This window comes from Panicum hallii, chromosome 2, assembly GCF_002211085.1.
Source record: "Panicum hallii strain FIL2 chromosome 2, PHallii_v3.1, whole genome shotgun sequence".
Taxonomy (NCBI): Eukaryota; Viridiplantae; Streptophyta; class Magnoliopsida; order Poales; family Poaceae; genus Panicum; species Panicum hallii.
The window spans coordinates 43,450,123-43,461,190 of record NC_038043.1 but is presented as its reverse complement, the minus strand read 5'-3'; the positions used below and the strand labels follow the sequence as shown (position 1 = coordinate 43,461,190).

The following is an 11,068-nucleotide window of genomic DNA, read 5'->3' as shown; positions in this document are numbered from 1 at the left end:
ATAGTACCCTGTTATAGCAACTTGCTCAACCCTCATGGTTGAGGTCATGCAGTTGCTTCCTTAAGGGTACGATGGTTCTTTCTCTCTTTAATACAAAGGTATACAGATCTTGTTGCATGTTCCAGAAAAAATAGTGCCTTGCCCTTAGAATAATGGAGCAAATGAATCCCAACTAACAATTGTTGGTTGCTGGATAGTTGGTGGTCAGATAACTAGTATAGAAAGATCAGAATTAACCAAGACATTGTTAAAAAACGATGAGTTTGCAACAAAAATGGCAAAAAAATTACCAAACCGATGAAATGGACTCAACCCCCTTTATAAAAAAAACTCGATCTGCGAGGGGCAAGTCGCCCTCCAAGCGTTGTACAAGAGAAGATCTCTCACACAGATCGAGAAAACTCCCGAACCCCTGCCCTACCCTTACAGGGAGGGAGCACTGTTACCCATGTGAGTGCGGGCCAGGATCTTACTTTCATACTTTAGTGTGGTTACAGGCGAGAGAATTTTTTTGACCCTAGACTAAAATCCGGTCCCATGGGGAGTCAAACTCAGGATCTGAAGAGGTGCTACTTGAGCCCTCTAACCAAGTCAGCTAGAGAGTCGTTCGCCTCAACCCCCTTTATCATTCCATTCTAAGTGGTAAAGTGAAAAATAAATGGCAGTTTATTGTTGTCTTGCAATTACAAACAAGTAGTTTGGGGCAATTTTTGACAGTCAACAAGTGTTGACGAGACAGAAAGCCAAAACGAACATTTGAACCCAAACTAGCAGGACTTGCCGTTTATGATTTAATACAGGGGACGTCTGGTAATTAGAAAGGTGTAATTGCACGATGGTAGAACTATAAATGCAGCAATTTTGAAGTAATAAATTGAGAGATAAATTATATGTGCGCTAGATCAAAACTACACATATGACGACGAACATGAATAACATAAGCAATGTCATAAAGTACCGTAGTCATTTATTACAAATCACATAAAGTTCAAAAATATAAATAAATAAGCATTTCAGTATCGCATTTATTCTTGCAGTGGAAAGATCAAAACTCCATAGGTAGCTGAGGAATATACGCCTAGTACTCCTGAATATCCTCCGAAAACTCCTCAAATTGATCTTGTCTAACCAGCGTTGTTTAGCAAAGTAAGTACATTTATGGTTGGTACTCAGCAAATATATTAAAAAAATAAATGACATACAAGGCTTATGCAAGGATAAATGTTGGCTGAATAAAACGGTAAGCATTTTAACGAACACAACCTACTTACTAAACATGAGTAAATATTGACCATATTTATGAAAAATAAGATAACTGAGTATTAAAATAAGCCTGAAAGCATTAAACAACTGAATAAAATATTAGTTCTATTTAATTAATTCATGTGAGGGTCCGAGCCGCTCTTGACTGTGAGCATGGCTGATATATCGGTTTTACACTCTGCAGAAATTGCACACTTTACTCACAAGTCGTGTCTCCCTTAATACCTGGGTTTGTAAGGCACTTAAACACTTCCGAGTGAGTGGTAGGGATCACCATGAAGTCTTTTCAAAGATGCTCCAATAAGTCAGTGGCCCGCTAAGATTTTAGCCGCTGCATGAGTGAACCTCCCCCAAGACATGACTATAGTCATGCGTACACCATTGGCAGGCAACAAACACCTCATCACAGTCCACCCTCTTGCGTTGAAACGACTGCCAACTAGCTAGAGATATCTAATTACTTAGCTAAGACCAGAGCCATATAGACTTGTGGTTGCACTATTTTCCCGAGTGGTTCTCCAAGGTTTAAGTTAATCATTAACATCAATTTATCTCAGCAGTTCCAAAAGATGTAAAATATATATCAACACTATTTTTATAAACCACATATAACCATAATTTAGCAACTAAGCAATCTACCTATTATTTAAATTTGTAGCCCGGCTTTCAAGGACATAGATAAGAAATAGGGATAAAGTAGGAACCTGTCAAGTTAATGCATGCAAGCGTAAAGATAAATAAAGATTATTGCGATGAAATATGATCAAGAAATATACTTGCCTTCAGTCTCTTGCTGCTGCTCAGCCACTTCGAAATCTTGCTCTTGGAAGTTCTCGGATGGCTCCTCGTCTACTCATCACGAACAAGCAAAAGCAAAAGCCACATAAGTACATACAAGCAAATAAATATAAATAAATTAAAATAGTACACCAATCTAAAAAACAGAGACAAAAGGCTTAGAAACTAGTTTTACGTATTACAATGACCAAAACGATACCAAGAATGCTTAAAACGGATTTAAAACGCTAAAGATACGCTAAAAACAGCTCTGCAGGGGGCTTAAACGCAAGAAAAATAGCAAAAAGGGCTAAACAGAAAGAAACCAAGGGCTAAAACATAATTTTATAAAAATACGAGGGCAAAAGTGCTAAAACCTCAACTAGGGGCAGCAGGTTCTAAACTTGAAAAGCTCTGGGTTCTAAAACAAAGAAATAGGACCAAAGTAGAATTAGTTTTGAATAGACATGGACGACGGTTTGACTTCAGCAAAACACGGGGGTGTTTCTGCAAAATCACCATGGTTGACCGGATGTTGACTTGGAATAGATCCGATCCGGGCCGTCAGCCCCGAATCGGGCGGCCGGGAAGAGACGGCGAGGGTCTAGCCGGCGGCGGGACGCCGGAGCGCGCCCAGAGTCACGCTCCGGTGCCGAAGAAAAACACGCAGCTAGGGCGAAAAGGGAGAGGGCGGCGAGGGGAAGATGCCTAGGGGGTCACGGGCAGCGGACGGACGCCGGTGGCAGCCAGCGACGTCCATGCGCGGCAAACGAATTTCGATGAGCACGAGGAGTCGGTTCGGAGCACCAACACTTAAGGAAAAAGGGCGGGAAGCACTCAGCGAACACCCGCAAGCTCGTGGCGGGGAAGGCGCAACCAAACAGAGGCTGCAGCGACGGCGGCGCGCAGCGGTTCAAAGACGGCGGCAGCTGCAAGGCTTGCGCGCGTGGCGAGAAAAAGGCGGCGCGTGCGGGTAGGGTAGGGACGCGGGGTCGGGTCTCACGTGGGAAGAAAAGGGCGTGCGTGCGGGACCGAGCCGTCCTCGGCGTGCACGCTCAGTGGGCCCAGCGCTGTCTCGGGTCCGAGCCGGACTCAGCCAGAGGAGAAGGATGACGGGCGAGGCCCACTCATCAGTGAGAGAGAAGGGAAGGAAAGGGAGAGGGTAAGGAGGCGCAGGAATGGGTTGAGCTGGGCGAAAACAAAGAGAAGAGGGGAAGGAGTCGGGCCGGCGGGGAGAAGGTGGCTGGCGGCCCAGGTAGGGAAAAAGAGTAGAAGAAAAGGAAGAAAAGAGAAAGGGAAAAGAGGAAAGGAAAAAAAATAAATTCACAGAAACGAAGTAAAAGCATGGAAAAATAGAATTTAATCTGGAAAAATTCTGGGAACAACTGGAGCTCAACCACAGTCATACAAAAATAATATATGCACCAGTATGAATGCAACAAATTAAATTGGAGCCTATGATGAGTTTTAAATATTGCCAAGTTGAACTTTTGAACCTTGAAATTTATAGAACTAAGCTAGATACTTGTAAGGGTGAACTCTGTTGATTTAGAAAGCTACAAACTTGTCCAACAATGATGCTATTCTAGCAATCTATGGTATTCCGACTATAGTCAATATAATTCAATTCTGCTATAACACCTCAACAAAATTTCTCAGAGCTATTTTTGCATAGCTATTGCAACGCTAAAGGCATCCAAACTAGACCAAAATAAAATCTAGTATGATCACATCTGATTGTGAGAGAATAATATGGGTTTGGGTAATTGTAATCAAGTCCGATGCTCTGAAGATGACCCCGCACCAGCATTTAACATTTGCACTTGCAACAATGGATTACTAGTCGGAACAATTTCATGCCCCCTTCGTCAAGTCAACACGCGCATTCGCTTATAACAGGTTCCAGTGTCAAAATTGTTCGATTTTTGAACTAGGTCAGTCCTGGTTAAATGCACAATTATTGGATCTTAAATAAACGAAATAGTGTCAAGGGATGTCAGCTCCTTCTGGAAAATAAGCCATTGAAAGCACGAATATGAATAATAAACCACAGCTATCACTCTCGCGTATCTGCTGAATGATTTCGTGAAAGGAACTACTCATATGTACAAAGGTACTTGTACGGTAGCACCTTGCAGAAGTTGAGGAGTAGAGTGGAGTGTTATAGAACTCATTGCAACATTCTTGTAACCCAATAAAGGTCCCAGTGTTTGAGTTGCGTAGCTGCGCAAAACCATTTTGACTTTGGGCAGCCAGAATGATTCATCTGCACTAATATATGAAGGATTGCGTGGATTGGAGTTTGGCCATCTCAAACTAATGTTTCCTAAAATTCCTCATGCAAGTAGCCTTATAAGAGTGCATGATCTTAGCCTACCAGGGCAACACACTTCACAGACTCAGACTTCGCAAACGCTGGTAATGGAGAGAGCAGCTCAAACCATCCTACTCCTAATACTCTTCACGCATTTTGGTGCAGCTCAAAATGCAGCCAAAACTGGAGGAGGTGAATTCCCTGTTGGAGTGATACTAGACTTGGGTACGCTGGTGGGAAAAATAGCCCGGACCAGCATTCAAATGGCCCTGGAAGATTTTTATGCAGCTCACAAAAACTACAACACAAAGCTAGTACTTCACATCAGGGATTCCCGTAGCAATAACGTCCAAGCTGCATCAGCAGGTAATAGTAATTGCTCTGCAGTAGTATGCCATGGAACTATGGAAGGCATAGGACTGTACGTGCTTCTCCATCCATTGCTAAGTTAGCCTAAGTACATGTTTTATTGTGTCCTTGAATAGATCTTATGGTACTCTCTTCAAGATATATTTTTTTCCTTTTTTTTGCAAGATTCAAGATACAATTTTGATCACAATATATGTGAAATTACATGCTACACAGAAACACTAGCCAATCTACTGGTGCTGAATATATACATGATATTTCACAATAGCCAATCTACTGGCGATTAAAGCAAAGTTTGGATATGTTTAGCTAGATTGGTTACCTGTGATATCTAATTTACACAAGATAAATCCCCCAAAAGGATCAAAGTATACCAGTGATAGTAGGGTTGAGACTAAAACATCGACTCAAATATTCCTGGAATATATTGTTGCAATGAAAACATGGCATGTAACATAATGTATGACAAAAAGTGTGTTAACAAAATTCGTACGAAGATAAACATGACAGAAATATTTCGTAATTCCATTCATCTGGTACATGCATGGTACAGCTGCATCTATATTACTCGCAATCCTGCTAATCACAAACTTGCAAGCAATATGATGCTCTAAAAGCTCAAATATAGATCAGCAAACATTTTTTCGCTTTTTCACCCTCAAGGTGTCCAGGAAATTTTCTTGTAGTAAAAGTTGTCTTGTAGGAACAAATCTTCAACTAAGGTTGTCTTCCTATGAAACTTACAGCTCTTGACCTGCTGAACAATCATAACGTGCAAGTTATCATAGGCCCACAAAAATCTTCGCAAGCTTCATTTGTATCAGATCTCGGGAACAAGACTCAGGTCCCTGTCATATCCTTCACAGCAACAAGCCCGTCCATTTCCTCTGTCAGTCTTCCGTATTTTGTTCGTGCAACGTTGAGTGACTCTGCACAAGTGAATGGCATTGCCTCCTTAATCAAAGCCTATGGGTGGAGACAAGTTGTGCCTATTTATGAAGATACTGACTATGGTAAAGGTATCATTCCATATCTCATTGATGCCCTCCAAGAAATTGATACCCGTGTTCCCTATCGAAGTGTGATCCCTCTGTCAGCATCGAGTGAACAAATTACTCTGGAACTCTATAAGTTGATGACAATGCAAACTAGGGTCTTCCTTGTACATATGTCATCTGCTTTGGCCTCAAAAGTCTTCACAAAGGCGAAAGAGGTTGGTATGATGAACAAAGGATTTGTATGGATCATGACAGATGGAATAACCAATATCATAGACTCGCTGAACTCTTCAGTTGTGGAAGCAATGGATGGTGCCTTGGGCATCAAGTTTTATGTTCCTAAATCAGAAGAACTTGACAGGTTCACTGTAAAATGGAACAGAAATTTCCAAAAAGATAATCCAAATGATCCACCATTGAAACTAAGCATATTTGGACTCTGGGGCTATGACACTATATGGGCGGTAGCTCAAGCAGTTGAAACGGTTTGGATAAACAATAGAACATCATTCCAAAAACCAGCAGTTCCCAGAATCTCAACAAGCATGGATATCTTGGGAACTTCTGCATATGGACCAGAACTCTTAAAGACCATCTTGCAAAACAAATTTAGAGGTTTAAGTGGCTACTTTGATCTCTCAGACAGGCAGCTGCAAGTCTCTACATTTCAAATAATAAATGTTATTGGTAAGGAGTGGAGGAAAATTGGGTTCTGGACATCAGAAAATGAAATTTCACAGCAGTTAAATCATGGCAAAGCAGATTATCGAAACCAGTCAATTTCTGATCTAAACAGTGTAATTTGGCCAGGAAAATCAACAGAGATACCCAGAGGGTGGGAAATTCCAGTAAGTGGGAAGAAGCTACAAGTTGGAGTGCACCGAAGTATGTGTCCAGAATTTATGACAAATGAAAAGAACCCTATCACAGGGACAACTAAAGCAAGTGGCTTTTCAGTTGATATTTTTGAAGAGGCAGTAAAAAGACTTCCCTATGCATTACCTTATGAGTATGTAGCATTTGACGATAATAATGACACAGGGCGTTCAGGCTATAATGATTTTGTGTACCAAGTTTATCTCAAGGTAAAATGAACATAGGATTTCAGCATTCCGCTTCCAGATTTTAGATAAACACCAATTTATATGCTACAACATTTGCTACTTGGGAGACATGTTAAACAAGACCTGTACATAATTCCTGATTTCTCCATAGTTTGATACTTCGTTTTGGTTAAACGGTCACCCTTAATCTATCATACTTCACAGTTGTTTTGATAATTGTGCTTTCAAGCATTATTTTATTGCAGAAAAAAAACTGTATTTTCATAGGTTTCTTGCACATATTTTATTACATAGATTGCATGAACATTTTCATGGTCCTAAATGCAAATTGAAAGTCCTGTTTACTGCTCATAGAAAAGAAAGTATACAGCAGCATTCCTTGGTAACAGGGAATAAGCCTCTTTTTTTTTACCTAACCTCTCTCTGGTTCTGTTTCAGAAATATGACATAGCTATCGGGGACATAACAATCAGTTCTAACCGAACTTCCTATGTTGACTTCACTCTACCATACACAGAATCAGGAGTGGCAATGGTTGTTCCATTGAGAAACAGCAGCAACAAAAAACCATCGATCCTCTTGCAGCCACTGAAACGTGATCTGTGGTTCAGCAGCAGTCTTTTAGTTATCTACACAGGGGTTGTTGTATGGTTATTGGAGTTTCTAGGCAGCAAGACAAATGCCCGTCGACCAACCGCTGGCAAGCTCGGGATTACAGCATTCTTTTCTCTGTTTGGAGACAGTTGAGTGCATTTATCAAAACATCTATGCATAAAGTATAATATTACGTATTAAGCCAAACAATCTGCCTGAAGAATCATTTTGCAATCTTGGTGCAACTAAGCAAGCTACATAGCAAGATATCATTTTGCAATCTTGCCAAACACATGCATCTGGTTGTTTGGTTTATTTTCAGCCGCACAAGTAAAATTGCATCTTTTAGATGAGAATACAACCAATTTAGGGGAGAAACCTTCGGTCAATTCTCTGCAATCTAACATGCACGAAGTTTGAAAACATGCAAGAAACGTCCATAGTTCAACAGAACGTGTGGAGAAATAAATCAGATTTGTTCCAGCTGTTGAACCTAGGAGTGCATAAAACAAAGGGCAAGGAGCTATATTACTCGGATCCAAACTTGAGACGATTCATTAGCTGCTACAAAATTATCTTGTTGATTTTCAAGCATTTCAACTTCCATTTCCACTTTGTAATTGTAATTACTCTCAAACAGAATTTGGATCCAGAATTAGTCCCAACCCACTAGAGGTGAATCTGAGAAGCAGCTTTCACTGCCGCAATGACTTGCTAACACTATAGAATGGAAGGGAAGAGGGATTGAGTTACAGTAACAGTATGGAAAGAAAAGTCATGATAGACTAGTAGGAATGAATGAAGAAAAGCAGACAGCCATGCAAGTCACTGAATGGGAGCATAAGGTTTTTTATGCTAAGGGAAAGGGAATCTGATGGTTCCATTATCCTGAAGGGTTGGAACAAGACTACGTAGGATCTTCTATGTTCATAAGATAAAATATTCCTAGTTTTCCATGAAACAATCAGCATTATTTTCTTCCCTTCCATAGCTAGCTACTTTATTGTGAAATTCATCGAAATATTTTATGTACTGCAATTATTTTATTTCAAGAAACCGTTGGGTCTTGGACCTACAAAACTAAAATAGTACTAAAAAGTACACCATCTAGAAAAGCTGCAGATAAAGTTTGATGTATATTCTGTAGTTCCTGAATATTTCTCTTGATATCACTGAAAATGACTAATTTCTAATCAAATTTTTCAGAGGACAGAGTGGAACGTGTCCTATCTCGGATAGTTTTGATTGTATGGGTATTCTGCTTCCTTCTTCTTGGGTCAGCTTACACTGCAAACTTGACAACGATGCTAACTATACAACAGCTAACTTCAAATGTAACTGATTTCCATGCACTCCAGAAAAGTGGAGAACATGGAGGCTACCGTAATGGCAGCTACGTTGCGGATCTACTGGAACAGCTCGGTTTTGATAAATCTAAGATCAAGTCCTATAACAGCCGATATGAAATAGAAATTGCACTCTCAATGGGAAGCAAAAATGGTGGTATTGCTGCCTATGTGCATGAAGTCCCATACCTCAAATTATTTCTAGCAGAGCACAGTCAGGGGTACACTATGGTTGGACCGCTTTACAAGACAGCAGGTTTTGGATTTGTAAGTAATACTGATCACCTGGAACCATAAATTGTTGACAAAAGGTTTAACACTTTTATTGATTGCTCATGTAACTATCACGATCTCTTTTATGACATCTTAAAGGTTAGAGTTGATCATTGACCATCACAGATCAATAGTACTTTCTGCGCTTCTAGAATATATTTCCAGTTCAACTTAATTCAACTGTTATTTTCTTTTCAGAGTCTATTTGCAAAGCATTGTGAGTACATTCATGTAGCTAACAGGAAAGCCATGTGTTTTCTAAAAGACGCTAACAGGCAAGGACCCAACTCATTAGTTAGCATAGTCGAAATTATGGAGGCTGCTTAAACTAACTAATTTTGAGAAGGTAAATAAAGAAAGAAAATAATAAGCAAGGACAAAGAAGCAAAAAAATTGGCTTAAATGTAAACAGAGGATATCAACTAATGAACCAAATAAAGATGAATGATGACTTCTCTCCTTATCAAATAGGATATTATTATTTATCATGTTGATAAATCACCAAAATAGACTACTATGCCACTTTTGTTTTCTTAGGTCTTACCAAGTCATATACTCGCAAAAAAGCGACGTTTTGGACATCCACAGTCTCCAAAACATAACTTTGACCACAAATTTTTATAATTATAATTGTAATGCATAGCAAAAGTATACTTTTCTGAAACTAGTTTCAGATACAAATCTACATGTATTATTTTCAAATATCCACCCATCAAGAGTATTTGTAATCAAAACGTGAAATAGTTGACTGCAGATAATCCAAATGATGACTGGAGGGAGTATGTGCCACATTGATTCAACTTTACCTTGCTTTGCATCAGGGCATTAAATTCTCTACAGCAGCCTAAAATAGAAATTATCTGGATCAAGAATAACAGCTAACAGAAAGTCCATAATTCTCATGCAGGCGTTACCAAAAGGATCTCCTCTACTTGGAGACATCTCAAAGGCAATTCTCGACATAGTAGAGGGGGAGACTATTATTCAAATTGGGAATAAATGGAGTGTACCTCATGAGAAGTACAGCAATGTGCTCCGTGCATCTGTTCCTGATCAACTCACTACTGATAGGTTTAAGGCACCATTCATGCTTTCTGTAGTTGTCTCAACTTCTGCCCTTTTGATAGCTGTCATCATTTACTTGCATGAAAAGAAGAACAAGCTAATGACTAATATCCAAGGCGATCAAAATAAAGATGGAATAGAAGTAAACTACAAAACACAAGATGGAAACAAAAGAGGCAGAATCGAAGAAAATGACCAGCTTGAAGCAGGCAGAGATCAAAATGATCAGAAACAAGAAGAAACCAGTTCAGCTGTCATTTATAGGAGCGAAAAAATTCTTACTTCAAGAGTGATACCTATATCAAGTTCAGCTTGTTACTAGCTCAGCTGAGCTGCATTCCTTCAAGATGCCATAAAAAGGAAGCTCAAGGAAAAAAAATGGCATGGACAACAGGGTTTGGAATTTTCTTTTTTTTCTATATTAGAAATTTGGAACTTTGGGCTGGCTCTGCTTTGTTTGTGGCTTATGAATAGTATTGTAATAAAAAGTGAGGGTTCCAATTTGTCAGTATGCATGTACACGTACTTAATCACATGATCTTTTTGTGCTACTGACATGTAAAATGCAGCCGCACCAGCCATGACCTCATATAGGTAGACATGCTGCTGATTTTCATGAAAGGGCATCCTGCAGCTAACATTCTCACGTCCCCCAGCATCATCTGGTGGATCCGGACAACAGCAGGGTCGAGGTTGGTTGCTGAGCTCTCTCACTGTCCCACTCTGGAATTTGAGGATGGTTATAAGCTCCTGTCTTTCACTCTTTCTAGTCTACTTCAGTATACAGGCATTCTAGCAAATACCTAGCCCTACAACTTGATATCATTCCCGAGCTCTACAACTGGGCTGCTCAGCTCCTTATAGGGTCTCATTTGTCAAGGCCTATTCCACAAAAAAAACGGGGGGGGGGGGGGGGGGGGGGATGGCCCCTGATTATTTTTTATGGACAGGAGATTGAGAACTTGAAGTTCATTTCTCAGTGGATAAATTAATGAACACCTCGCA

The 11,068-nt window shown here is 40.0% G+C and overlaps 1 protein-coding gene and 1 long non-coding RNA gene across 2 annotated transcripts; one reads left to right on the top strand and one right to left on the bottom strand.

Annotated features, from left to right (window-relative positions):
* The first annotated feature begins 4,461 nt into the window (after nt 1–4,461).
* On the top strand, nt 4,462–10,654 carry LOC112880308 (glutamate receptor 2.8-like). Its single transcript, XM_025944861.1, has 5 exons — nt 4,462–4,720; nt 5,470–6,806; nt 7,224–7,527; nt 8,586–8,992; nt 9,906–10,654. The coding sequence occupies exons 1-5, from the start codon at nt 4,462–4,464 to the stop codon at nt 10,383–10,385; spliced, it is 2,787 nt and encodes a 928-aa protein (XP_025800646.1). The 3' UTR covers nt 10,386–10,654.
* LOC112880312 lies at nt 5,151–5,842 on the bottom strand. The gene is made up of 2 exons (XR_003226287.1): nt 5,733–5,842; nt 5,151–5,652 (listed from the first exon to the last, which is right to left on the bottom strand). It is a non-coding gene; the product is annotated as an uncharacterized LOC112880312 (long non-coding RNA).
* Nucleotides 10,655–11,068: the final 414 nt, after the last annotated feature.

Bases quoted from the DNA above. Each gene is read 5' to 3' on its own strand.
- LOC112880308 (XM_025944861.1), top strand. From the start codon at position 4,462: ATGGAGAGAGCAGCTCAAACCATCCTACTCCTAATACTCTTCACGCAT. The intron at 4,721-5,469 runs GTAATAGTAATT...TGAAACTTACAG, and splicing joins CGTCCAAGCTGCATCAGCAG to CTCTTGACCTGCTGAACAAT. The intron at 7,528-8,585 runs GTTGAGTGCATT...CAAATTTTTCAG, and splicing joins CTTTTCTCTGTTTGGAGACA to AGGACAGAGTGGAACGTGTC.